General features: G+C 63.1%; 2 protein-coding genes across 9 annotated transcripts in view; one reads left to right on the forward strand and one right to left on the reverse strand.

Annotated features, from left to right (window-relative positions):
- The first annotated feature begins 5,135 nt into the window (after positions 1-5,135).
- SREBF1 (sterol regulatory element binding transcription factor 1) lies at positions 5,136-23,086 on the forward strand. Of its 5 annotated transcripts, XM_064494814.1 has the most exons (20): positions 5,136-5,369; positions 13,779-13,865; positions 15,246-15,677; positions 16,036-16,223; positions 16,309-16,446; positions 16,536-16,757; positions 17,366-17,480; positions 17,706-17,926; positions 18,159-18,360; positions 18,490-18,668; positions 18,937-19,198; positions 19,275-19,441; positions 19,593-19,761; positions 20,227-20,335; positions 20,618-20,730; positions 20,847-20,979; positions 21,127-21,292; positions 21,682-21,882; positions 21,978-22,089; positions 22,354-23,086. In XM_064494814.1, exons 1-20 carry the CDS (start codon positions 5,279-5,281, stop codon positions 22,581-22,583), a joined length of 3,537 nt encoding a protein of 1,178 aa, XP_064350884.1. In that variant the 5' UTR covers positions 5,136-5,278; the 3' UTR covers positions 22,584-23,086. The 5 variants fall into 5 exon arrangements, with proteins under 5 accessions (XP_064350884.1, XP_031323303.2, XP_031323302.2 ...); XM_031467443.2 differs by lacking the exon at positions 13,779-13,865 and having other exon boundaries at positions 5,137-5,369; XM_031467442.2 differs by lacking the exon at positions 13,779-13,865 and having other exon boundaries at positions 5,138-5,369; positions 18,156-18,360.
- Positions 23,087-23,680: 594 nt separating this feature from the next.
- The window catches only part of RAI1 (retinoic acid induced 1), a 101,868-nt gene continuing 98,377 nt past the window's right edge, over positions 23,681-27,171 (reverse strand). For all 4 annotated transcript variants that reach the window (XM_031467437.2, XM_064494808.1, XM_031467438.2 and 1 more), the window contains 2 exons: positions 25,232-25,281; positions 23,681-25,015 (listed from right to left, as the gene is read on the reverse strand). In XM_031467437.2, the coding sequence (XP_031323297.2) occupies positions 25,001-25,015; positions 25,232-25,281 (65 nt within the window). In that variant the 3' untranslated portion in view covers positions 23,681-25,000. The remainder of the gene's footprint in view (positions 25,016-25,231; positions 25,282-27,171) is intronic.

Here is a 27,171-nt window from a genome sequence, read left to right on the forward strand (position 1 = left end):
TGTTTGTCAGCCCCTCTGTGTGAGCGACCGTGCTGTCTGCCCTGGACCAGGCCCTGGCTCACCACCCATCCCCTCCTCACCCAGGAGTGCAGAGCAGGGGGGCCTAGGGAGGCGTGGGGCCTGCGCTGTCACTCAGGGCCTCAGCAGGAGGGTGGGGATGAGGGCTGGGTGGCCGGGTACCCACACTCGGGCTCCTCCTCCTTCCTGCCACTGCACCCCCACTTGGCCTCTGCACACTTCTAACTCAGTCAGGCACAGCCTTCTGGATAGTTGGAGGGGGCTCAAGCCAGCAAGGGAGAGCTTCCAGGAGCCCCGCGCCCTCCGCCGGCCTGTGAGTCTCTGCCCTGCCTGCTGTCAGGACTCTGGTCCCTTTGTGGGTCCCCTACGGGGGAAGAGCCAGCTTCACCACCCAGGCTGTGTGTGTGGGCCCAGAAGACGCCCCCGCAGTGCCCACCTCTCCTGGTGCCCAGCTCCCACCCTTCCTGTGCTTGGGGCGCCCAGGGACAGCTGTCAACCTGGAGTGTCACCACGCCGCTCCAGGCGCTCTTGGAGAACGGGAGATGGATATTTATTTCCTCAAGTTTGCACTTAATTTGTGAGGGTTCTCAGGTTTGCTGTCCGGCCACCCCCAGCCTAGCGCTCCGTCACTGTCCTGTGTCTCTGCGGGCGGGGCCGGTCTGGAGGGCGGGTCAGCGGCACCAGAGCGGCCGCCCATCCGCTGCCTCTGCTGCCAGATAGTGTCTCTCTAGTTTGGGACCCTGCATGTGAAATACTCCACAATAAACAAACAAACAGACCGTTCCTGTGTGATCTCTGTTGCATGGGCTGTGACTGTCCACAGGGCATGCCAGTTCTCTAAGCAGAGGCCGAGAGGGCCCTGCTGGACGGAGCAGCCGGGCAGCTCACTCCCTCCCCCACGCCCAGGCGCTGAGCCGCCCCTGCCCTAGGAGCCCCCCACCCCCTGCCTGTCGCCATTTGGCTGTCCTGCATCCTCTGGCTCAAGGCCAGCAGGGCTGGGAGAGTACTCCGGGCAGGACAGCCATGGGGGAGGGGCCTCAAGGTCCCTGGTGGGCCCTTGCCAAGATGCATTTCTCTCATACATGAACAGCCACTTCTAAAAAGGCCCGGTCAGTGGAGAAAGAAGTTTGGGAAATGCTGGAGTAGTTAGGCAGTGTCAGGACTTCTTTGTTCAAGATAAGGGTAGTCTGTGGCCCAGACCCCTCAGTTAGAGAGGGCGTGCCTGTTGGAACTTCCTTGGTTGTGGCAGAAAGATGTTTGATTTAATCAGGAAGAGGCATTTATTGGGTTACGTAGCCAAGGAGTTTCAGGTGTTGCAGGTTCCGGTACCGCTGGCTCCAGGCGCCTGGGACGCAGTTAGGAATCTGCCTCTCTTCCTCTGGGTTGCCTCTTCCACCAGCCCCAGGCTGACATCCTACGAGCACAGAGAGCTGCTGCTTTCCCAGTGGTTCCACCAGAAGTCCCAGAACGTGCCCTGGGAAACCAGACTGTGAGCACAAGGAAGCTGAGCCGGGGAGGCACACACAGTAGCTGGTCACTGCAGTGTGGATGGGCACACCTGGGGCACAGGCTTGGACAGAGACAAGCTTCTGGACCCCTCTTCCAGTGCTCCCTCCCCAGCCCTGGGCCGCCTCCCTCCGGTAGCGCCCAGTGGGGCTGTTTTCCAGAGAGGGGGGTGGTGGGGCAGAGTGGTAGCACCGTGGGCCCTCTCATGGCTCACGGCCCCCTGCCTGCCAGTTCCCTGATGACACACCCGAGGAAAAGTCTCTGCAACCTGCCTCTTTTCCAAGGAGAGGGTCTCTTTGGGGTCCTCGGGCCGGGGTGGGCAGACCAGAGGCCTTAACCAGGCATGACTCACCCAGAAGTGCCATTTGCGGCAGAGGAACCCCTTCCAGCTCTTGCACAGTGGCCTTCAGAGGGTCTGAATGGGCTCCAGGCCCAGGCCCTCAGCACTCAGAAATCCAACTCTGTGGGACACACCGTTCCCTCCCCACCCCTCCCCTGCCTGGGGCTGCAGGCCTGGGGCAGGTCCCTGAGCTCCTGATGTGTGAAATGGGGTCATGGGGAGTTAGCCCACTGCCTCCAGGGGCCTGCCTGGGTGGATCCCAGGAACGGAAGGGACTGGGAAGCTCACAGGCTCCTGCTGTTGCCGGCTGTCACTCACTGCTGCTCAAAAGTCCCATGTTTCAAGAAAAGCCAGAAATCCAGCCTACAGGTAAAAATCTACATTTGATAATGAACTCAGAATCAGAACCCGTGTAGACCTGGATCTGGCCCGCAGGTGTCAGATGAAGCCCCACTCTCATTGTGCAGCAGACCTTCTGTGGAGGGTCTACTGAGTGACTCTTGATTGGAACAGCTGACCAGAGAGGCTCAGAGAGGGCTAGAAACGGCTTGCCCAGCACACAGCAGAGATCAAACGGGAATGAGAATACAGGGTCACCCAGGACCAGAACCATCCACGTCAGCAGCCATCTGGTTCCATGATGCCCAGACAGAAGTCGAGGGAACCCACTGCTCCCCCCCAGCTCTGTGCTGCCTGGCCTCCTCAGCCACAAGCTACTGCAGAATGAAGGACAAATGGCCAGGCGGGTGGCAGGGGGGCTCCGGGAGTGGGAGGGGGCTGAGCAGCTTGCTAGGCAATGCCCAGTGCCGGCAGCCCTGGCAACTCCCGTGCCTGGCCCGCCACCCACCCCTGAGCTCAGGCATTGAGAACATGACCGCGCTGGACATCTGCCTGAAACGCCTCTGAACCCACAGAAGATGCCTCTACGCCCTTTGGACGCCCAGGGCGGGAAGAGGCAGATGCGAGCCGGGCCCCCCAGCCGGAACAGGAGACTAGGCCGGCCGGGAACCTGGCGGAACGCGGGCTCGGGCCGGGCCTCCGGGCGGGGCGCCCGGGTCAGTCCCGCGGCGCACGTGACCCGGCCGCTGGGAGCTGGGCGCTGACGCTGCGTCACCCCACTCGGGGCAGCGCGCCCATTGGCTGCGTCGCGGGCCGGGGCGGGACTCGTCCGCACCACGCCCCACCCGGCGCGCCTGCTGCTCTACCGCGCACACGTCCTCACGGCCTCGCTCTCCTTACCTGTGAAATGGGGCGGCTGTCCTCTTGGGGAGTAAGAGGTTAACGTGGCACGCGCCCGGCCCTGGCGGGACCCTTGAGGGGCTCCTTGAGGGGAGGGGCCACCAAGAGAAGCGGCTTCCCGGGGGAACAGAACCGAAGAATCGAAGAGCAGCCCCCAGCCTGCTCCCCCCACCCTCACCTGGACGAATACCCTTCTGGTCTCAGGCTGTGCAGCGAAGTGTTGTGTCTTTGGCGGCCAAGACCCCCTCCCCGCTCCCACGACTGTGCCCGACGCGGGGTGGCCGGAGTGGGGGCTTCAGCCAGGCTTCACTGGACCTGGCTGGCTTCTAGTCTGGGCTGCAGGTCTCCGTTGTCCTGGCTTCACCACCCCCACCCCCCCACCCCCGCAGTTATGCGTGCATATTGACTGAGCGTGCTCTTGACATACGCGGTAAACTCCGCTAAAGGACAGTGAGGCAAGTCTATTGTGACCATGACTCCAACACACACACTGCTGCCTCTGCAGAGTGACCGCAGGAAGGAGTGTTCTCATTTTACAGAGACTCAGAAAGGTGAAGTAAGTGGTTGTAGGTCACACAGCAAGCAGGTGAAAACCTGGACTCGCCTCCTGACTCGAAGAAAGTGATCTTCAGGCTTCCTCTCCCCAGGAAGGATGTTGGAATTTTCAGGGAGGTCACCAGATTCCCAAGGCCTCCTGGGTGCTTGTCTCCTACATGGGGTGGTGGGGCCTGGTCGGGGGGTTGAGGAGAAGTGGGATCCCTCTGTTCCCCAGCAAAAGTTTATCTGAAGGGCCAGGCCCTGGGGGATCCCTAAGCAGGACCATTTAGGGAGCAGATATGGTTTGGAGACTCCCACCCCCACCCTGGGTCCTGGCCACCCCTGTTCTGGGTAATTTTCCACAGCAGCCACTTCCAGGAGGGAAACAAAGAGCCCTGCATGTCCAGGCTGAGCCCCAGGGACTTGGGCCTCCAAGGCATCTCTTGGCCTGGACATCCCCCTTCCAAAGTGCACCACTAATTTTACTGCCTCAGAGGGCGTGGCCACACAGGCTATATCTGGAGTCTGAGCAAGGCAGTGCTGAGGATGGCTGGACTAACTGAGGGGTGAGGGGGCGGGCTAGGCAGGTCTGGGGATCCAGGCCTGTCTCCTTGGCTGCCCTCCACCGAGGGTGCCTCTCTCTGCTTGCATACCGACAGGGACAGGGAGCTCACTGCCTTACCACTTTCAGTCCCTGAATGTTGCTGGACAGGCTGGACCTCTCCCCAGCCTGGCTGCGTCCTCTGACCTGGACCCAGCCTGACATGATCCAAGGCTAGGTAGCCCAGATCTGAAGCACAGTCTGCCTTTTCCTCATCCCAGCTGCTCCTAGGGACCGGCACCATGATGGGGGGCAGACAGCCCTGGGGTCGGCCCTGTTGTTGCCCCTGAGTGGCAGGTTGGCTCTGTGGAGTCCGCCTGTGCTCCTGGGTATGGAGGTTGGCCCACCCTCAGCAACTGGACTAGGCCCCCAAGCCCCTCTGTGATCCAGACTCAGCTGTGGAAACCAAGAAACCAGATTAAGTCAGCCTTCTCCAGGCTCCGCCTGGACTATCCCCTCCGAGGAGGCCCATCTCACAGGCCCAGCCCGGCGGTGATCAGTAATGTCCCAGCCAGCCTAGGCAGAGGCATTAAGCCCCAGTTACAGCTGGGGAAACTGAGGCACAGAGTGGTGATGTAACTGGCCCGAGGCTACACAGCTGGCCTCAGAGCTATAACTTGGACCGGTCCATCTTTTAAAGAGCCACATCGCGGGAGTGAGGTTTGTCTGTTCACCCCCCACCCCCACTCCAAGTCAGAGACCTGTGGGACGGACCCACTCCTGGGGCTAACACTCGGCCCCGTTGTTTGGTGCTGGAGAGGCACTCGGATGCAGGAGCCGGCCGGGAAGGTGTACAAGCCAGACCCGGAGCCGGTCCCGGCTCTCTCCAGGTGGGGTGGGACCGTCCACCCGGGGGCGGGGCCTCCCCAAGGCCCCGCCCCGCCCCGCCCGCCCCGGAGAGCCGCCGCCAGGGAAGGGAACCCAGTTTCCGAGGAACTTTTCGCGGGCGCCGGGCCCCACCGAGGCCAGGGCGGGAAGCGGACACTCAGAGCGGCAGCGGCGGGCCCGGCGGACCTCCCGGAGGAGGCGATTGCGCCATGGAAGAGCCGCCCTTCAGCGAGGCGGCCTTGGAGCAGGCGCTGGCCGAGCCATGCGAGCTGGACGCGGCGCTGCTGACCGACATCGAAGGTGCGTCAGGGCCGCTGGGCTCCGCACGAGTGGGGCGCACAGGCGGCGCCGGCCTTTGTCTCCCGAGGCGGCGCGGGGGCGCGGGGTGCGGGCGCGGAACAAGGGCGATGGGCGCAGTAGCGGGGCGCGGGCTCCGTGCTGTGTGCGCGGGGCGCCCCGCGTCTCTGGGCCGGGCGCTGCGGGCCTCGCTGTCCTGTCTGCGCGGAGCCTCTCGCGCCCGCCCTGGTGTCTCGGGCCGCGCCGGGCCCTTGGTGGCTCGGGGCCGGGCTCGTGCCCCTTTGGGCGTCTCGGCCCGCGCCCCGCGCCCAGTAAGTCCTCAGCCTGGCGGCGGCTGCGGCGAGAGCTTGGGACCCGGGCGCCGCCGAGTCCCCGCCCCTGCTCCAGCCGTGACGTCAGCCGAGGTTACTCACGGTCATTCCCTCCGGCTCGAGAGTTCAGCTCCTCGCAGGAGCTCTTGCGCACGCGCCCGGGCGTTCTCCAGTCCCTGCCCTCCAGGGTCCGGTTTTCGTAGCCCGCGCCGGGTATCGTTTTGGCACACATTTATTGAGCATCTACTGAATACCAGGCCCCGTCCTAGGCACTGGGGGTTCACCGACAGACCTGGGCTCCCCATTTCTTGGAAGCATAAAAATCCCTAGGAAACCCCACGGATATTTAGTTACATCTTGTGTCGGCGCGGGGGCGGGGGGGACAACTTCGGGTAGAGCGGTGGGGTGAGACCTGAGAGTCAGCCCCAGGACCTGCTGGGAAGGCTGTCTCCCCGCAGAGGGCCTGGCGGAGTTGGAGATGCGCAGGAGGAAGCGGACCCCTTGTTGGCCAAGGGAACGGAGGGAGCAGCTGCCCGGCCGGCGTACATCGTGGAAGCACCACTCCGGTTGTTCTATAGAGAAGGGATTTGGGGGCGACTGTGCAACAGGGACCTGTTAGGAGGCTGCTGCTCCACTTGTTGATGGGGAATCCAAGCCCCCAGCAACTTGCCTCCATGGTTGCTATCCAGTTTCAGCAACGCTGGCTCAGTTACACTGGGTTGGTGGGGAAACAGGCCAAGAGCAGGGGAGTCAAACCTCCCACAACCTGGATGGGGGTGGACTTGTCCATGGAGCCTGTGGCCACCCTTGGGTTAGCAAAACAGACCCATCTAAGCCACCCACTCCTGCCCTACTGCAGCCTTGCAGATTAACCCAGCTGGCGGGGCCAAGAGTCTCCAGGTCCCAGGAGGAATGAGGGTTGAGAGGAGGGTGAGGCAGACCTGGAGTGCCAGGATGGGGAGCTGGACTGGATCCTGGAGGCAGTGGGGATCCTAGAGGGTGGGTGGGGCAGGACAGTGCCATACTTGAATTACATGCCAGAAGGTCCTTCTGGCTGTTGTGGTGGAAGGTCCCAGCATGAGTAGGGAACACTAATTGAGCACTTACTGTATGCCAGGCATTGTGCTGACCATTGAGTCCGCCCAACAACCCCAAGTATGTAGATATAAGATTTTCATCTTACAGACGAAGGTCTTGAGGCACAGAGAGGTTAAATGACTTGCCCCAGGTCACACAGCCAGAACACGGCAGAGCCAGAATTCAAACCCAGGCTGTGGACTCCAGAGCCCACAGCTCTTAACTGGGCTCTTAAAACTGTATGTGTATGTGTAGGGGTGGGGGGGAGGGATGTACAATAGAACAGAGAACCTAGCAGGATGCCCCCATGTGGGAGTATGCTGGGGGCCTGGGAGCGTGGCATAGATGGGTTGAGGTCATGTAGCTGCCTCCGCATCCCAGCGCCTTTGAGTCATGAGACTTAGGGCTGGCATCTGGGAGCCAGCCAAGGGCCTTGAGCCCCACGAGGCCCATGTGTCTTTCTCAGCCACACCCTCTGTCAGGTGACCAGATCTCCAGGGGGAGCTTTCACCGGGAATCCTGGGTTCGGTGGCTGAAGGCCCTAGCCTGGCCCCAGTGCACTGTGACCTCTGGTGAGCTCCGTCTCCTCTCGGCCGCCTTTCTTGCTCTTGCTTTGAGGCCCCTCGTGGCTGTGGGTGGAGGATATGTGGGAGTGGCCCTGCACAAGTGTCTGGGTTTATTGTTAATTCTGTGGCAGCCTTCACCTCCCTGCTGGTTAGCTCATCAGATCTGGCATGTGCTTCTTGGTGTGGAAGAGGCAAGTGGCAGTGGCAGGCTGGTCACAGTGGCCACATCCCCCATGGGGCAGGCCTGGCTGAGGGGTGGCCCTGGGCTCTGGTGGCAGCACCGCTGGCATCTCCTCTGCCTGGGCTCCTGGTGTTCACACTGTCTTCACACCCCAGGTGTCTGCCGAGCTAGACAGCTGCCCATGTCCCTGGTGCTGGCATCAACCACAGGCCTTACCTCCTAGGGTCCAGGCCACCCTGGTGGAGAGGAACATTCTGCCACACGTCTCCCCATGGTTTCTCATGCCCATATCTCTCCCTGGTCCCACAAAACATCGGTCGTCTTTAGAAGACACAGCTTGACTCCTTACTGCCCAGCTCCCGGCTCCAGCACGTGGCTCCTCAGGCCCCTGACCACCATGGTTCCCCAGTGCCCCCAAGATAAAGTCCCCTCATCTCAGCAAGCCTGCCTCCTGTGAGGGTCCCCCCCAGGTCCCACGGCACAGGCCCTCCCCACCCAGACGCACTCTGCCCTGGTGTCGTGCCCCCTCCTGGAAGCCCTCGGGCAGAACCTGAGAGAGGCCTCTTCCAGCGGACATGTCCCCGTTTCCGCTCCTTTTCCTGCCTTTTGGTACTGGCCTGCCTGACCCAGGAGCCAAAAGCAGAGGGCCCTCCCTGCAATGCCCTCTCTGATCGGCAGCAGGCCACCCCGGACGCGGAGACTTGGAGATGGAGGCTGTAAGACTGGCTGCCTTTTGGCCCTCACGCCTCTTGGGGGACGGGGAGGAGTGGGCTGGGAGTGGTCTGGGGAGGCAGGCGGCAGGTGGCTGGGAGTGACCTCCTGCCCGATGGTCACCTCACTGGACACAAACATCCTGAGGGACCTCGTCAACCCCAGGCAGGGGTCACCGCCAGGCAGAGGCCTGGGGTCTGGACTTTGAACCCTGATAAGTGCGGCCCGGTGGGAACGGCTGTGCCAGCCAGAGGAAGTGTCTCAGTCTGTGTCTCTTGCCAGCCACAGGCCTGTGGATGTGCCCTCTGACCCCGGGATCTGACTGGGCTGTGAGACCCATGTCTCATGTGGCCCCACAGGGGGATTGTGTCAGGGGAGGGGAGCGCCTTCAAAATGGGCGTGGGGCTCCTAGGGAGGAGCTCTTTGAGGCTGGCTCCAGGTGTGTGGCTGCCTTGCTGGGCTCAGGACATGGTGGGAGATGGGACAGGCCTGGGGGTCTATCCCCCTCCCCGCCCGGGAGAGTGTGTGGCCTGGAGAGGCCAATTCTGACCTGGAACCCTGTTTAGGCCCCCCCAGCTAACTCCTAGGTTTCTCCTAGCAAGCCTGTCCCTCCCAGTCACACCCTAGGCCTGCCCTCCTGGGGCTCTGGGGTCCCCATCCCCCCTGAGGCTGGAAGGCTGGAGCCCAGGGGCCTTCCAGGTCTGCCCCTGCTGTGTGACCGTGGACGAGTGGCTTAACCTCTCTGACCCTCAGGTTCTCATCGTGTCCCTGGAGTAATAGTAGAACTGGCTTCCTGGAATTGTGGGCATCAGATGAGCTCATTTAGGTCAGGACACACAGTAGGCCCTCAGCCAGTGCAGTTAGGACCATCGTCACCTAACCAGGACCTGCTACCCAACACGTTTAGCTAAACGGACGTTGACAGTGTTGGAAGAGCCTGTGTTGGGAAGTTTCTGGGATGTTCTGGGCTGCAGTTCCAAGTTCTGAGCATCCACCATTTGGTGATTCTCTGCATGGGAGACAAGGTGGGGCTGGGTAAAGCCAGTGGGGGCCCTGGTGCCCGGCAGGGACTGCTGTTCAGGCAGAGAACCTCCTGGAAAAGGTGTTTCTAGCTGGGGGAGCAGGGTCAGAGCAGAGCAGGTGTTCCTCAGTCTCTGGCCATAGCTGATGGTTTGCTGCACAAAATGCCTCCAGGCAGCCTTGGGAATGCAAATTACAGCACCTTTCAAGTTCCAGTCACACAGTGGTGGGAACTAAGGAAAGCGACCAAAGGTAAATAAAAATAATAAAACACAGTGCTGGTGCTGCTCTCAGGAAACGAGACATGCTGCAGGAAAGGTTGTAAAGGGGCTTATTTTTCCAGAGAGCAGCCCGGCAGCTCTAAACTAGCGTGCTGCCTTTGAATCAACACACACACTTCAGGTTTAAAACAGCTGCAGAGGAGCAATCCAAAAGGGGGAAAGAGGTATTTGTGTAAAGAAATGCACAGCACTGTTTAGACCAGGAATGGGGCTCGGCAGGAGCGGACTCCCCCACGTTGCCACTGCTTCAAGCCCCTGGGTTGTTTTTCAGACGCCAGAAGGAGAATGTGCCCCGAGCCCACGTGGGGGAACACCGTGTTGGAAGTGGTGCTGGCCAGCATTTTGTTGAATGGCCATGTTCAGGGTCACTTGGCCTGTGTGAGGGGGAGCTGGGGTGTGGACTAGTAAAGATGAGAGGAGCATCTGAGAAGGTGACACTGGAGCAAGTTTTAAGAGAGGAATAGGACTTTGCAGGTCGACAGAAGAGAGTGGGAAGGGACTTCCTGGCAGAGGGAACCTCCTAGGCGAACAGGGCAGGGTGGCGGCGACATTCAGCAGTGAGCAGTGCTCTGAAAGTGGACTCAGGTGGCGGAGACCAGCAGGGGTGGGGCTGGCAGCCTATACACCCCTCCATCTGGTCCCTTCTGTGCTCGGCCCTGTGGTCACAGAGCTGGCCCCGGCCTTGGCCCTGCCCTGACAGTCCCCTGACAGTGATGATTAGGAAGGCCTCTGAGGGGAGACTGCTGCTGGCTGAGCCTTCGAGCCAGGGCCGAGGGGCATGGGCTCGGGCATTGGCAGGCCTGGGTTTGTGACCCAGATTCTCCACTTGGCAGCTGTGGGGCCCTCTGAGCCTTAGTGTCCTTGTCCATGCGGAGGGCTCACGCCCAGGTACACCTGGGGCCCCGGCCATGGGCCATCCCATTCCAAGAAGAGCCAGTACTTGCGCGCACCCTGGGTAGCCCTGCACACACAGAGGGCAACCTGTGCCCCTGTTGCTCACAGCACCGGCTGAGGACATGTGGACCTGCAACCTGGGTCCTCGGGAGGCTTGAGGGTGTGCCAGTGGGAGCAGCAGGGATGGGTGGCAGGCTGGGTGCAGCCCAGCTCCCCCTCGCTGTCCTGTGCCCTCCACCGGGGGACAGAGGCGGAGCCGTGCTGCCGCTTCGCGCCGCTGGCCGGTTTTCACAGCTGTGCAAATTTTGTGACCTGCTTGCATGGGACACTTTGCAAATCCCTTTCCTGCCCATTTCCTGAGAATTGGTGTCCTTGGCTCAGGAGACAGACAAACGTGGGTTGGAATTCCAGCTCTTGGCTGCCTCTCCGACTCCCACCCGCTTGGTTCCCTCTGTTCCAGCCACACTGGCCTCCTTGCTGTCCCAACATTACACCAAGCATCCTCCTACCTCAGGGTCTTTGCACTTGCTTTTCCTTCTGCCCAGGACATCCTTCCTCCCTCCTGGCCCATGCCCTCATTTCATACTCAGATGTCACCTCCTCAAAGAGGCCTGCCCTGACTGCCTCAGTTCCTTCATGGTGCTCGTCACCACTGCACCTCCATCACTCCAAGTGTTTGCAGACCATTGGTCTCTGTCACTGGAACATAAGCTCCATGAGGGAGGTCTCCATGCTATGTTCCTGCACCCCGGGGCCTGGCACAGGCCTGACACACAGTAGACACTTAGGAAAGGGCAGTAGATATTGTCAGAGAAACAGATCTGGGCTTCATGGACCAGGCTGTGTAGGGTAGGTGGTGAGCTCCCTGTCCCAGGAGGCATGCAAGCAGAGTTTGTTGGGGTTTGAGGCCTCATGAAGGTTGGATGGGCCGTAGGCTTCTGTGATGGTCAGAGCTGGGCTCCTGCAGGTTCCTGGTGTGGGGCTCTCCCAGGATTTCCATCAGGGCCTTACAGAATAAACAGGCCAGAGAATAAAAGGTGCCCCACATCTGCCTTCGGAGGGAGGTTTGAAGGCAGAGCCAGGGAAGGCAGGAGGAGGTTTCAGGTTTCCTGTCAGGGTCCTGATAGAATCAGGGCAGGAGAGGAAAAGAAGGAAGACAGGCTGAGGAGGGGCAGGGGAGGTGAGAGATGGGGTGGGAGGCCAGGGGGCCCACTGAGGCTGAGCCTGCGCCTCTGTTCTTCCATGTGTTCACAGCGTGCACACAGGAGCCACCCGGCCTTCTGAGTCTCCCTTGTGCGGGAAGCTGAGAAAATGGGCCACACTTTGGGAGCCCCAGCCAGCCTTTCAGACCCACTGTCTTGGCTCTCAGGGACTGGGGTGAGGCAGGAGGGGAGCATCCTTAAATTGTGCACTCTGGGCGCCTCTCTCACCTCCTAAAATGCCACACTCCAAGGCCAGGGGTGAAGGCTCAGAGAACGGGAGTGACCTGCCTGGCATTACACAGCAAGTGGTGGTGGAGGGAAGGCCATCCCCTTGGCTGTGGGGCTGGCTCTCCACTGGCCACCCCAGCTCTTAGCCCTGGCACCCAGCTTCTGCAGAAATTGGTGGGCAGATCTGGCTCCAGGGGAGAGTGACATGGGGGCCGGTCAGGAAGGTCAGGGGGTGGCTGGTCCCTCCACATGCCTCCAGGTACCTCTTACCTGCTGTTTCTTAGCTTAGATTGTGTCTCTCAGGCCAGCCCTCCTCTGGAAGGCTTTCCTGACCCCCTGCCTGCTCAGTCTGGGTAGGATGGGGCAGAGCACAGTGACGTGAGAAATGAGAAACAAAAGAGCAAGAGGGGAGAGAAGGGCAGAGAAGGATGGGTGGGGAGGGGGCAGCCAGCCCTGGGCCCTGCCCTGCAGTCTCAGGCGGGATCTGACCTGCTGCGTTCTGGCTTAAACACTGGGGTCATAGTGAGGAGGGGACATTGCCATGAGGTTTGAATTCAGGCCTCAGTGTCTTCCAGTCTCAAGTTACACAGATGAGGTCAAGGCCTTTCCAACAGCAATGCCGTGTTTGTTTTTTGGGGGTGAGGGAGGGCGTGAGCACCCCTGGCTGAGGAGAGGGAGGTGGTGATATCAGGGGAGAGGTCTGTTGCCCTTGGCACACCTGCAAGGCCACAGAAGGACTCAGGCAAAGGGGGAGTGGGTGTCAGGGGAAGAGGAGGTTGGTCACTGTCCAGCCTCCTGGAGAAGGAGAGCCACCGGGGCCGGCCGGGTCTCCAGCTCCCCCAGACCACCTGCTCAGTTGGCCACCAAGGCTGCAGGAGACCAGGAGAGGGAGGCTGGCCTGGGTCTGGGAGTTTGCTTGACCACAAAAGCCCAAGTTGGCAACCTGGGCTGCTGGCTAAGCTCTGTTCATCTGTGTCTGGGTGTTCAACTTTAACCTTACACGGAAGGGGAGATAAGCCCAGGTACCCCTTCAAAGACCCCCGGAGCCTGTCACCCCAGGGCTTCCTCAGCTTCTGTCCCAGGAATTGGGTTCCCTCTTGGCCTCCCCCTACCCTCCTCTACAGTGAGAAAGTAAGCCAGACCCCCCATGCCAGACCCAGCCCCCTCTGCAAAGGGACACCTGTGTGGAGTCAACTCTTGTTGTTACTGTCTGGTTGTGCACTTCGGGTTAGGGGTTTCCCTACCTCACTCTGGCACTTACCTGCTTACCCGGCTGGCCGGTTCCATGGGGTGGGGCGAGGCCCCATGCCGGGCTGCCCCAGGAGGGGACGGTCCCCACACCCACAGCCAGGCAGCCCCGAGCTTAATGAAGCGCCTGCTGGCACTGAGCGCCGCACTCATTATCCCGTTTTCTTGTCCCCGTGGATGCCAGGGACATGTGCTTATCCCATTTTCCGGGGGCGAACTGAGGCTTAGCGCGGTTGAGCCCCGCTCAGGGTGTCAGCGAGCCATTGATTTCGCTGCGGAGTGCTGGGGCGGCCCGGCCCGGCCCCACGCCCGCTCCGCCGCACCTCTCGGAGGTGCTAACGGAGGTGGGGGAAGCTGGGGGAACGTGACCGCCAGTAACCCCAGCGGACGTCGGCGCGGAGCGGGTTAAGGACTGGCGTCCGCGAGTAACCCCGGTCCGATTCCGCGTCGCGGGCGCAACCCGAGCCTCTCGCCGTGGGGGCGGGGCGGGGCTGAGGCGGGGCCCCAGGAGGCGGTGGCGCGGCGCTGATTGGCCGCGCGCGCTCACCCCATGCCCGGCCCGCGGCCCCTGGAGGGCGTGGCCGGCCGGCGGGGCGGGGCCGGGGCGGGGGCGGGGCCGGCGGCGGGCGCTCTGGGCGCTCCGCGGCTTTAAAGCGCGGCGGGCCGGGCAGGTGAAGTCGGCGGGCTGGGCAGGTGAAGTCCGCGCGCGGAGACCAGCCGCCTGGACGCCCCGAGGGGTGCGGGCCGCGGGCCGCGGAGCCATGGATTGCACGTTCGAAGGTATTTTTTTGGAGGATCCCCTTTATCACAGAGCTTCCATCTCCGCCGCGGGGTCCCCATCCCCAGTGCCCCTGGGAACTCCAAAAAGGAAAAGGGCCAGTTCCTGAGGGGAGGTGTAACCGCTCCTGGCTCTCAGGGGAGCTGGTGGACCCCTCCCCAGCCTCAGTAGTTACCCCCACCTTAACCTCCAGAGTAACGGGGTGGCTTCCCCACATCCTCTGCTCTACAGGGAAGAGGGCCAGTTGTCCTCTGTCTCCTGGGGCCCCCTTCTGGAGGCGCATCCTGGGCTTACCAGACAGACAGCAGGAACCCTGGGTTCAGCCAGTCTTTCTTTCGGAGCCTCAGTCTCTCCATGTGTCTGGGGGGCTCATGAACACTGAGCTGAGGGAGGTCCTGCAAGTGGAAATCCTCTATGCCTGTGCTCCCTGCGTGAACCTGGAGGGCCCGCAAAGGGTTTCTATTCAAGGACCCAGCAGGGCTGAGCCTGGTTCCCCGATCTCATGCTGTTGGAGGCCACAGGGAGGACCCCTCCAGGAACTTTCCTGCCTGGGCACCTGTCAGTGGGAAGGAGTCAAGCAATGCTGAATCCCCTGTCCGTGCCACTGCCTGCCCAGCAGCCCTGCCAAGAAGGGTCTAACCTTTTTTGTTGTACAGATGAGGAAACTGAGGACCAGTGAGAGGGAGCTCCTCATGGCGGGGTGGGCAGAGCCAGAAGCTCAGGCTGGGTCCCGCAGGTTTGCTCACCGGTCCTGCAGGGCACTTTGACCCAGTGAGTGGCTCCCTCAGTGGGTTAGAGGGCCCCAGGCTGACCCAGTCAGGCTGTGAGTCGCCAGCTGGGGGAGAGGGCCTGTGGCCAGGCTGGGGCTGCAGCAGGGAGCTTGTCCCAGTCTGTACGAGGAGCAGAGAGTCAGGACAGACAGCATTTGCTTTTGTAGAGAGGAAACCGAAACCTGAATGGTCAGTCCCGAGGCCACTTGGCTGCAGACAGGATCTGGGCTTGTGCCCAGAACACACAGGGACACACTGCTTGGCACACATGTGGCCAGTGCCTGGCTGTGCCCCAAGCCTCGGTCTATTCCACAGAGAAATGGGTTGGCGAAGGCAGTTGCCAAGTCGGCAGTGGTGGGTCTGGGCCCCAGGTCTGCCTTAGCCTCAGCAATGGGCAAATTGGTAGGCCTCAGGGGGCCTCCCCTGCCTGGAGCTGACCTTGTCCAGTGCTGCAAGGCTGTCTGAGGCACCAGGCAATGCTCCGGTGTCACAAGTGCCCAAGCTTAGGCTCATGATGTTGCTCCCACGTGTATCCCTGGGTGGTTGGGGCGAGGGCGGGGTGCAGCTGGGCCACCCTCTTGGCCGCTGCTCACCCAGCTTCTCTCTCCTCAGACATGCTCCAGCTCATCAACAACCAGGATAGCGACTTCCCAGGCCTGTTCGACCCTCCCTATGCTGGAGGCGGCGCAGGGGGCACAGACTCTACCAGTCCCGACGCCAGCTCCCTGGGCAGCCTGTCCCCACCTCCTTCCACCATGAACTCCCCTCTTGAAGGCTTCCTGGTGGGGGCCCAGGCCACACCCCCGCCCTTGTCCCCTCCCCAGCCTGCACCCGCCCCACTGAAGATGTACCCATCCGGGCCTGCCTTCTCCCCTGGGCCTGGGGTCAAGGAGGAGCCACTACCGCTGAGCATCCTGCAGGCCTCCGCCCCACAGCCCCTGCCTGCGGCCCTCCTGCCCCAGAGCCTTCCAGCCCCAGCCCCACCGCAGTTCAGCTCTGCCCCTGTGCTGGGCTATCCCAGCCCTCCTGGAGGCTTCTCCACAGGTAAGGGGGCGTGCGGAGGGAGGGGGGCAGCAGGAGCCAGGGAGAAGGGTCTGCGGTGGTCGGTAGAGGAGCGTGCGGGCCTTAGAACCGGGTCTCTGCCCTGCTGTCTGAGGTGCCCTACTAGGAGTGTGTGCCAGAGCCCGAGTTGCTGGGTGAAGCACTGCCTCCCACTCTCCTGGGGTGGCGGGGGTGGCTTACACACTTGCATCAGAGCCCCAGGCAGGGGCTGTCCAGATGGGAATCGGAGGCCACAGAGGGCAATGACTCACCCAAGGTCCCGTGGTGGTAAGGACCCAAGGGGCGGGTTAAAAGCAGGTTAGGGTGGCCGATGTCCGCAGCCCCAGCGTTACCTCTGCAGGGACCCCTCCAGGGAGTACCTCGCAGCCGCTGCCTGGTCCACCGCTGGCTCCCCTTCCGGCAGTCCCGCCTGTCTCCTTGCACACCCAGGTCCAGAGTGCGGCCCCCCAGCAGATGTTGACAGCCACAGCCACGCCCATGGCGGCTCCAGGAACCACCACGGTGACCTCACAGATCCAGCAGGTCCCGGTGAGGGGGTCTAGCCAGGCATCAGGGAGGTGGCAGCCCTGGGCCCAGACCCGCAGCCCACTGCTGAGGCCTCACCCATCCTTAGGTCCTGCTGCAGCCTCACTTCATCAAAGCAGACTCACTGCTCCTGACGACCATGAAAGCAGACGTGGGAGCCTCCGTGAAGGCGGCGGGCATCGGCTCCCTGGCCCCCGGCACAGCCATGCAGGCAGCACCCCTTCAGGTGGGCGGCAAGTGGGCGGCCCGGGCAGGGTGGGGGCCTGGGGTCTGCAGGCCTGCATGCCTGCCTGCTAACTGCGTCTGGCCTTGCAGACCCTCGTGAGCGGTGGAACCATCCTGGCGACAGTGCCGCTGGTAGTGGATACCGACAAGCTGCCCATCAACCGCCTGGCAGCCGGAGGCAAGGCCCAGGGTTTGGCCCAGAGCCGTGGTGAGAAACGCACAGCGCACAATGCAATTGAGAAGCGCTACCGCTCTTCCATCAACGACAAGATCGCTGAGCTCAAGGACCTGGTGGTGGGCACAGAGGCCAAGGTGCGGGCGGGGCCACCCACCTGGCAGCCCTGGAAGGAGGAGAAGGGTGGGCTGAACCGGACAGGCAGGGCCTGCGCCTTCCGACTTCTCTGGCCCGGGAGCCCCGTTTGTTCAGCCAGGCTTCGTCAAGGCCCTGTGCACCATGGGCTCTTCTGGGCACTGGGGGTTCAGTGGCAGACACACAGAAACCCTGCTGTGGCTCCAGGGGGGGTGCCAGGGGTGCCAGCAGTCGGGGCAGGTAAGCATTAGGGTGTGCCCGCTGGAGGAAGGAAACTGAAGCAGAGCGAGGGATGGTGAGAGTTGTAAATCTGACTTGGGTGGTCAGGGAAGGCGCCACACGGGTGACGTAACACAGGAGGTGAGGTGCGGAGATGGTGGCGAGGAGGACAGCAGTTAGCCAGGTGCTGCTCTTTGTGTTTTACCTATTAATCCTCATGCCCTTCCTGGGAGGTAGGTTCCACTAGGGAAGTAACATTCCACATGGAAGGAATAGCAGGTGCAAAGGTCCTGAGGCAGCCATGTTGCAAAACAGCCCTGCCCCTTTTGCTTAGGTGCCCACTTGTCTGCCCTGACTGGCCACCTGTGCTGTCTCCCTCTTCCTCCTGCAGCTGAATAAATCTGCTATCTTGCGCAAGGCCATCGACTACATCCGCTTCCTGCAGCAGAGCAACCAGAAACTCAAGCAGGAGAACCTGAGTCTGCGCACTGCTGCCCACAAAAGCAGTGAGTCCCAGCTTCCCTGCTCCCTTGGCTCTGGTCCTGCTTCCGGCCCTGTCCCATCCCTGGTCTCACCTTAACCTCTGACCCTACAAGGGCCTTTCACCCCTTCTTTGGCCTTCAACTGGCCTTCAGGAGCTAGGCCAACTCCCAGCTGCCCCCAGGCCCTGAGTTCTGATTTGGGGTGTGCTAGAGCATGTAGCTTTTAGCCTGCTCCTTTCTGGTCTACAGAATCTCTGAAGGACCTGGTGTCGGCATGTGGCAGTGGAGGACACGCAGACGTGCCCATGGAGGGCATGAAGCCAGAGGTGGTGGACACTCTGAGCCCACCACCCTCAGACGCCGGCTCACCTTCCCAGAGCAGCCCCGTGTCCCTTGGCAGCAGGGGCAGTAGCAGTGGTGGCAGTAGCAGTGACTCAGAGCCTGACAGCCCGGTCATTGAGGACAGCCAGGTTGGGTCCCACAGTGTTGCCCCCTTCCTGTCACCCCGCGATATCCTCTGGGCCACAGGACTGGATCAGGCTCCTAACACGTCCCACCTCCCAGTTTATAGACAGAGAAACTGAGGCCTGGAGCCATGTGGGGTCCCACAGTAAGGCCAGGTGAAGCGTGATCCCTCCTTCCCTGAGCCGAGCTCTCTGGGCCACTCCAGCCCCGGTCTCACTGCTCTGCCCACCCCAGCAGGTGAAGCCTGAGCAGCCACCGTCCCCATACAGCCAGGGCATGCTGGACCGCTCCCGCCTGGCCCTGTGTGCCCTCGTCTTCCTCTGCCTCTCCTGCAACCCCTTGGCCTCCCTGCTGAGCAGCCGGGGACCCCCTGGCCCCTCCGATGCCACCGGCATCTCCCATGGTCCGAGGCGCAGCACGCTGGGCGCCGAGGGCAGAGGTAGGAAAGCCAGCTGGGGCGTCTCTGGGAGAAAGGTGGGAAGGGGTCTTGGGATGCAGACCCTAGGCCTGTGGGCTCAGGACTCTGGGGTTGCTGGGAGCCATGTCTGCAGCCCCTGTCTGCCCCCAGATGGCCCTGGCTGGGCCCTGTGGCTGCTGCCCCCGCTGGTTTGGCTGGTGAACGGGCTGCTGGTGCTGCTCTCCTTGGCACTTCTCTTTGTCTATGGAGAGCCAGTCACTCGGCCCCACTCGGGCCCCTCCGTGCGCTTCTGGAGACACCGCAAGCAGGCAGACCTGGACCTGGCCCGGGTAAGTGGCTGCGCCCAGGGGTGGGGGTGGGCGGGGCAGGGACCCCAGGCCGTGTGTCGGGGGGTGCTGGGCCCAGCATGCATCTGCCCCGTCCACCCATTCTAGTCTACTTCTCTGACCCCCACTGACCCCTGGGGCCCAGCTCACGCTTCCGGGGACACTGGTGTCACAGGGAGAGCCCCAGGTGGAGTGCTCTTCAGGGCTGGAGGGGTGGCATGTGTGGAGAGGCTCTGGCGCCACCTTTCTAACCCAAGAACCTGATCCCCAGGGGGACTTTGCCCAGGCTGCCCAGCAGCTGTGGCTGGCCCTGCGGGCGCTCGGCCGGCCCCTGCCCACCTCCCACCTGGACCTGGCCTGCAGCCTGCTCTGGAGCCTCGTTCGCCACCTGCTGCAGCGTCTCTGGGTGGGCCGCTGGCTGGCCAGCCGGGCCGGGGGCCTGCGGAGAGACGGGGCTCTGCAGGCGGATGCCCGTGCCAGCTCCCGCGACGCCGCCTTGGTCTACCACAAGCTGCACCAGCTGCACGCCGTGGGTACGCGGGTGAGGGCTGGGCCCAGGGCGCCCGTCGCCGCTGCGCCTGCCGGGCCTCACACCCTCCTGTCTTCCAGGGAAGTACCCAGGCGGGCACCTTGCTGCCACCCACCTGGCGCTGAGTGCCCTGAACCTGGCGGAGTGTGCGGGGGACGCCGTGTCCGTGGCCACGCTGGCTGAAATCTACGTGGCCGCCGCACTGAGGGTCAAGACCAGCCTCCCACGGGCCTTGCATTTTCTGACTGTGAGTGGGTGATGGGCTGGCAGGGACAGGGCCGATGGCTCTCTAGCGAAGAGCTGCCAGGATAAGCAGTTGGTCCGAGGGAGGGCTGCCCTCCAGCGGGGGTCTCAGCCCAGGGTTCATCCTGGTGTGACAGCCCACCCCTCTCCCACAGCGCCTCTTCCTGAGGAGTGCCCGCCAGGCCTGCCTGGCACAGAGGGGCTTGGTGCCGCTTGCCATGCAGTGGCTTTGCCACCCCGTGGGCCACCGTTTCTTCGTGGACGGGGACTGGGCCGTGTGCAGTGCCCCACGGGACAGCCTGTACAGCATGGCTGGGAACCCAGGTGCCTTCTCCCCCTCTGCCCCCCTTCCCCTTTCCCTGGCCCCATCCTTCCTCCCCCAGTCCCATTCCTCATGCTCATTCCTGTCCAGTCCCTGGTCCCCTGAATCTCTGCTGCCCCTGCCCACCCTGTCTGTAGCTCCGCCATCTGCTGTTGCCACGGGGGCTGTAGGGATGGGGAGGCCTTCCTGGCTCTGTCTCAGCTGGGGCTCTTCAGAGGCAAACAGGAAGACAGGGATTTGGGAGCAGGTGGTTGGACTGGGAGGTGCTCCCGGGCAATATAGCTGTGCAGTGACGGGGTCAGGGAAGGGTGTGTGTCCAAGACAAGCTATCCTGTCCGAGGGCAGGGATGGAGTATTAATCCACCAGCTTTCATCTGTCTCAGAGCCAAGCCCACCCATGCCCAGGAAAGGGCCCAGGAGGGGTAGGGCCCCTTCCCGCTGCCCCACTCACCCACTCCTCCCCACAGCGGACCCCCTGGCTCAGGTGACTCAGCTATTTCGCGAACATCTCTTGGAACGAGCACTGAATTGTGTGGCCCAGCCCAGCCCTGGCCCTGGATCGGCTGATGGGGACAGGTGAGCAGCCCTGTGTGCCTCACTAGGCCAGAGGCCCTGACCCTGGCATTGGGGAAAGGCTCTGTCAGGCACCCATGTAGGTGGCGAGAGCTGGGCTGCTGTTCACTCACTGCGTGGCCTCAGGTGCACCCCAGTTCTTCTCTGGGTCTCAGCTTCCCCCTTGGCCCAGCAGCGGGAGACAGCAGCACTTTGTGGAGCCAGGAAGTCAGGCTGTGCTGTGGGGGGAGGTGAGGAGGGCCAGTGCCCCTTCAGGACACTGCCACCTGTCCTCTCCTGCCACAGGGAGTTCTCGGATGCCCTCGGGTACCTGCAGCTGTTGAACAGCTGCTCCGATGCGGCTGAGGCCCCTTCCTGCAGCTTCTCCGTCAGCTCCAGCATGCCCGCCACCACCACCGGTGAGCCCCCAGCCCCCAAGGCTGTGAATCTCCCTCAGCCCCAGCTCCACAGCCGCTTGGCCTCGGGTGCTCTGTGGCCGAGTTTCAGGGACCCCTCCCACCCCCTGTCCCTGCAGGCACAGACCCAGTGGCCAAGTGGTGGGCCTCACTGACAGCTGTGGTGACCCACTGGCTGCGGCGGGATGCAGAGGCGGCCGAGCGGCTGTACCCGCTGGTGGAGCACCTGCCCCGCGCCCTGCAGGAGTCCGAGTGAGTGTGCCGCTCCTGCCAGTCTTTGTTTGGTGTGGTTGGGGTCCCCACCATTTTCTTCCCACGAAGCCACAACGAGGACAAAGGCAGCTTAGTGAGGGCTGGAGGTCTGGTCTGACCACCACACCTCTGCCTTGGCCCCAACAGGAGACCCCTGCCCAGGGCGGCTCTGCATTCCTTCAAGGCTGCCCGGGCCCTCCTGGGCCGCGGGAAGGTGGAGTCTGGCCCAGCCAGCCTGGCCATGTGTGAGAAGGCCAGTGGCTACCTGCAGGACAGCCTGGCTGCCACACCAGCCGGCAGCTCCATTGACAAGGTGAGGGGTGGGGCTGGGGGCCTGGCTGGTCGTTCCCCTTGGGCTGCAGACTGCAGGGTCAGCCCAACAGCACAGAATGGGGAACCCAGCTGACCTCGCTTGCTGGCTAAGGTTCGAGCCCAGGGGGGAGCAGGTGCCCCTACCCTGGTGGGGTCGGGATGAGCGCAGTGGCAGGGCCCTCCTTGGAGGCTGCTCCCTAGGCCGGTGGGGGTGTGGGGGCCTGGAGAGCGGGCGGCCCCGCGGTGCATTGCTGTTGCATTGCACGTGTGAGGCGGGTGCAGTGCCTCGGCAGTGCAGCCCGGGGCCGGCCCCTGGCACCGCGGGCCCCCACTCTTCCCTCCCTGAGCTGGAGCCCCTGACCCCTGCCCTGCTCTGCCCGTCACCCCCAGGCCATGCAGCTGCTCCTGTGTGACCTGCTCCTTGTGGCGCGCACCAGCCTGTGGCAGAGGCAGAAGCCACCCACACCTGCCCAGGCCTCGCAGGGCCCGGGCGGTGGGGCCCAGGCCTCTACCCTTGAGCTGCACGGCTTCCAGCGGGACCTGAGCGGCCTGAGGCGTCTGGCGCAGAGCTTCCGGCCTGCCATGCGGAGGGTGAGTGCCGGGGCCCCTGGGCTTGCAGTGGGGACTGGAGGCGTGAGGCAGGAGTGGGGGCCTGGCCAGAACCTCGCCTGGCTCCTCCTGCCCAGGTGTTCCTACACGAGGCCACGGCCCGACTGATGGCAGGGGCCAGCCCCGCGCGGACACACCAGCTGCTGGACCGCAGTCTGAGGAGGAGGACGGGCCCCTGCGGCAAAGGAGGTGAGAAGGGCCGACCGCCCAGGCGGGGAAGGCCCCAGGCCACTTGAAGGCTGCAGAGGGAGGCTGTGTAAGACAGACGGGGACGGAGGGATGGGACGGCTCACTGGAGACCACTGACCTTAGTGGACACGCGACTGTGCGCGCGGGTCTCAGTCTGTGCTCTGCTGGGGGGCGGGAGAGGTCAGGCTGATGGGGGCGGGGCCGGGCCGAGCCCCACCCCCGACGCGGCCCCGCCCCTGACGTGCCCCCTGTGCGCTTGCGCAGGCGCAGCAGCCGAGCTGGAGCCCCGGCCCACGCGGCGGGAGCACGCCGAGGCCTTGCTGTTGGCCTCCTGCTACCTGCCGCCCGGCTTCCTGTCGGCGCCGGGGCAGCGCGTGGGCATGCTGGCCGAGGCGGCGCGCACGCTCGAGAAGCTCGGCGACCGCCGGTTGCTGCACGACTGCCAGCAGATGCTCATGCGCCTGGGCGGCGGGACCACCGTGACGTCCAGCTAGACCCCTGCCGGCGGCCAGCGCCCCGTCTCGACGGCCGAGGGCAGCGCCGAAGACCCCGAGGCCCACGGTTCGCCCGCGGTCTGCACGGTCCAGGGCGGGGGATGGAGACCCTTGGGGACTTCCGCACCTGACGTGGGAGCCTGCCCAGCCCGCGACCCTGCTCGACGAGCGGCGGCCAGGATGGTGCTGGCCTCTGGTGGCCGGACGGGGGATTGCCGGGCCGCCGCTGGGTGTCACCTGCTCGGAGGCTTTCCCGCTCCGTGCAGAGCGAAGATAGGGGTGCGTTTCACTGAGCCGAAGGCCGGATCTGGCCTTCCCCGCCAGCAGGGCGCCCCCCCCCCCGCGCCTCTCTCCCTTACGGGGAGACAGACCGGCGCAGAGTGCAGGTCGGGGCGCGCCAGCCTCCTGGCCTCAGGGGCGCAGTATTACTTTGCCTTTCGCAGACTTTATTTTCTTAGGTTGAGAAGTTTTGTACAGAGAATAAAACATGAAATTATTTATAATCTGGGTTTTGCTCCTTTGAGAAGGGGTTATGTGCTGACTAGAGGGGATCCTATGGGCCCTCCCTACCCCCAGCACCCAGACAAAGGCTTCCCATGCCCGCCTGCTATATGGGACAAAATTTCCCCCCTTGAGATGTTATGGGAGGCCAGGCCGCTCGACCTCTAGTTGACCCAGACCCCACTGATCACTGGGCCACAGATTTGGGCTGTATCATATTGTAACTCCTAGGGCCCGGATGGTCTCAGCTGTTCCTTCTTGCTGCCTCTCCCAGCTTCTACCCCTTCAGATCCCAGGGTGGCGTGGGGGGACACTGTGTTCTTGGGGATCTGTTGACAGGAGGAGCTACAATCTGGGTCTCCCTGTGTGTCTGGGGTGTCAGTCTCCCCTCCCGGACCCGTCCCCTGGGCAGCTGTCTCTGCTCACCTGTGGCCACGTGGGTATAGCCTGGGCAGCAGGGCTTCTGTTCTGTTCCTGCAGTAACTTAGAATCCCTGACTCCTCATTCCTGTCCCCAGAACCCCACCCTCCATCCCACCCTTTCCCTGAAGCCCCGCCCCCCCAGGACAATCTGGTCAGAATCCACTGGCTGCAGAATTCCAAAACAATCGTCGTATCTTTATTGACTTTTTTTTTCTGAATGCAATGACTGTTTTTTTACTCTTAAGGAAAATAAACATCTTTTAGAAACAGCTCGATACACACAATCTTCAGTGTGAAGCAATATACTAATAAGAACACTAGTCTTAACATTTACAGTCTTCATATATATTATATATATGTATATGTATACATATATATACACTGTATAACGAGGCTGGATATAATACACACGTTCACCATTTTACAGTCATATGTACAGGAAGTTGCTAGGGCGGCCCCGGGCTGGGGCTGCGTCAGGCCTATCGAAGCGTGGACAGAGCTGAGGACACGGACGGACAGGCGGACAAACCGGCGGGCAGTGGCCCGGGCGGTGGTGGCTGCGTGGGGAAGGGGGCATCGCTGGAGCCCCCTTCTCCGCAGGGCCCCTTGCTGAGGGGCGCATGACACACGGAGAAGCGAGCATGTTCCCAACATATATACATTCTATGTGACATATATATAGAGGGGCACACAGGTGTGTACGTGGATCTGGCGCTGTCTCCACTCCCGTGTGAGTGACGCTGCGGTCCCTGGAGGCGGGTGGTCGTGCAGAGGGACGGTAACGCGTCTGCCGGGGGTGCACTCTGGTCGAGACTCTTGCGCTCTGGGGAAGGGGCGGCCTGGAAGGGGGACGACCAAGCCAGTAGGGGCCAGTCCCGCCCACGCCCGGGGAGCCTGCATCCCCTGAGCATGGGACCCAGACTCTCGGCCCTGCCCGACCAGCACGGAGGTTCTGGCCAAGGCAGATCGGTTAGGGCATACAGCCTCCAGCCCCTCCTGCGCCGGCCTCGCCCTCTCCGGAGAGGCTTCGGCGGCCCCCGCCCCCAGCCTCGTTCAAGGAGGAACAGTCTCTTCCCTGGTTCTTCGGACCCCACCCCACCCCAGGGTGCCCGGCTGCGTGCCACGACCGACCCACGTGGAATGTGCACCACGTCGTCCCGGAATTTCCAGGGATGAAGCGTGTCCCCAGACTAGACGCCGTCCACCCCCCACTCTGGCCCGGCTCCCCCTCTCCAAGCCGGGCCGGGGGTTGGGGACGAGAAAGCCCTGTGTTGTCCGGTTCCGGGAGCAGACGGATCCGAAACATGTTTCCTTTCCAAGCCGGGACCACTCGCCGCAGCCCGAGGCGGCCAGATCCGAGATCCGGGGTCCGGATCAGGGATCGGCTCTGGACCCGCGCAGGGCGCAGCTCAAAGGCCCGGGGGCTGGGCAGGCGACTCCGCTCCTCGGTGGCGGGCGGGCTCCGGCGGCTTCTCCGGCCGTGGGGTGGGTGGGTTACAACGGCAGCCTCTGCAGGGAAGAGGAGAGCCGCGGCCGCCCGCTGTGGATGGCGTGAGAGTAGGAGGGGCTCCCTCCTCCAGGCCCGCCCCGTCGGCGGCTCTTCCTTCCTCCCGGCCCCCACCTGGGACGGCCCCGCCCCCAGCACCTGCCGGTCTTTAAGTAGTCCTGGCCCGCACGGGCCGTCGGCCCGGCCCCCGCCCCAGGGGAAGGCTCGTGATCACCCACCTTATGTTTGGGGCATTTCAAAGAAAAGTTCTCTTCGATGAAGATGCAACCTGTGAGCAAAGAGAAGTTTAGCGGTCAGGACAGCGTCCTATCCAGCTGGGAAGAGGGCCCACCGCCCACAGGCCCTAGGCTGCTGGGTTCTTTCCGAAGAGTAAGTCAGACCCTGCTTGAAATCCAACAGTATACGAACTCCACCTGCCCTCCAGCCCCACAGGCCTGATTGTCCTTGGCTCTCACCTCCCCTCCTCCCTGGAACACCCCTTTTCCTTACGAGGCCTCCCCGGACTCCGCAGTCTCACCCCCCACCCCCAACCTCCTGAGCCACACTTTGCTGGACCACACTGGTCACTCCCTCCTAGTGGTCTCTGCCCCACTGCAGGGCAAGCTCCCAGCCCAGCCCCAAGGAGGCCTTGACACCCAGGGGTGCTCAATGAACCCATGTTGACGGACTGGTGCAGTCCCAGGCTAGACTCCAGCCCCAGGTGTGTGCGTGCGTGCGTGCGTGCGTTGTGAGGTCGTTCCTGTGAGGCCCTAAGGGGCAGGCTGACCTGAGCATGCAGGCAGGGGCGAGGAGGGGATGGAGGTCCCAGGTCTGAGCGAATGTTAGCACAAGTCTGAGTGCGCGGGGTTCTGCCCACCTGGTGAGCAGAGGATGGCTGGGGGCGGGGGGCCTTCATGGCTCAGTCCCCTGCCTGCTGCCACCTAGGGAGGCCCTGACTTTCCCCTGGACTCTCCACACACCACCCGCTGGTCCCCTTCTGGGTTCATCCCCTGCCTCCCCAGGGGATGCTGGCCACTGGTCTGAACAAACTCGAAACCCACAAATAGCCAATTGAGTCCTTCTCCTGCTCACACCGTGGTCCGCAGCACCAGGGCAGCGGTGGCCATAGGCAGAGCAGGAGGGGAGCAGGGCTGGGGAGTCTCCAGAGCTGTCTCCCCTCTTAGCTACCCACCTCCCGCCAGAGCTGGGGCTCAGGCCTGAGAACTGCCGGTGGGTCTCTGAGGCAGACCGTGCGCTCCCTTTCGCCCGCTCAGGCGAGTCAGACGCGGTTCCAGGGTCGAGCTCACACTTTCCAAACAGCACTGGGCGTAACCCCCCAGCCCGCTGTGCACTCAATGCTCCCACCCCTGCAGGTCCCACAGCCAAGGGCAAGGGGCTCCGGAAGTGAAGGGTGGGAAGGAGTGGCTCCAGAACCATCCTGCTCTGCAGCCCAGCATCCACACTGGAGGTGGGGAGGAAGGGTGGGTAGTGCAACCCCCACCCCCCATGTCTGCACCTGGGGAACCGGGACCCAGCTGACAAAGTGGCCCTGGGACCTGAGGGCTGAGAGGCTCTGCCTTTCAGTGTGGGGGTGGTTAGTGGGCCTGGGCAGCTCTGGTGACCCGGGGCCTGAGGGCCCAGCCCAGACACCTGTACAGCCCCCCACAGATCTCTGCTTCCAGACCCCGGGTTGGGCAGGTGCAAGGTGCCCACAGGGGGCCAGCCCCGCCTACTCCCTAGGTTTTTCCTGTCCCCTCTCTGCTCCCAGGCCATAGCCAACCGCTACCTTGGGCCCTGGGCTTCCCAGTTCTCCCACCTTTTGTGGCTGCTGTTCCTTGGGTGCCCAGGGCTCCACCCACCCATACCCACTCCCCACAGTGGTACCTCCTCAAACCCTTGGGCAGACACCTCAAGTTCAACCCCAGAGGGAGCCGCACGGTGGGACTACCTGCCCTGGCCCCGCACAGCCCTGTCCTGTGCCACGTGGCTCCACAGGCCCTCCCGAGAAGGAGGGAGCCAGCTTGTGCCCCTCATGCTGCCCATCTGGGCTGGACGCAGGGCTCGGTGTGGCCAGCTGTGCAGCTGGTCCTGAGCCCGGGCCTGCTGGTTGGGGAGAGACCATACTGAGCGGAGAGGAGCTGGCCCAGCCGGGGCCCTGGGTCACCCAGCTCAGCAGAGC

This window comes from Camelus dromedarius, chromosome 16 (assembly GCF_036321535.1).
Source record: "Camelus dromedarius isolate mCamDro1 chromosome 16, mCamDro1.pat, whole genome shotgun sequence".
NCBI lineage: Eukaryota > Metazoa > Chordata > Mammalia > Artiodactyla > Camelidae > Camelus > Camelus dromedarius.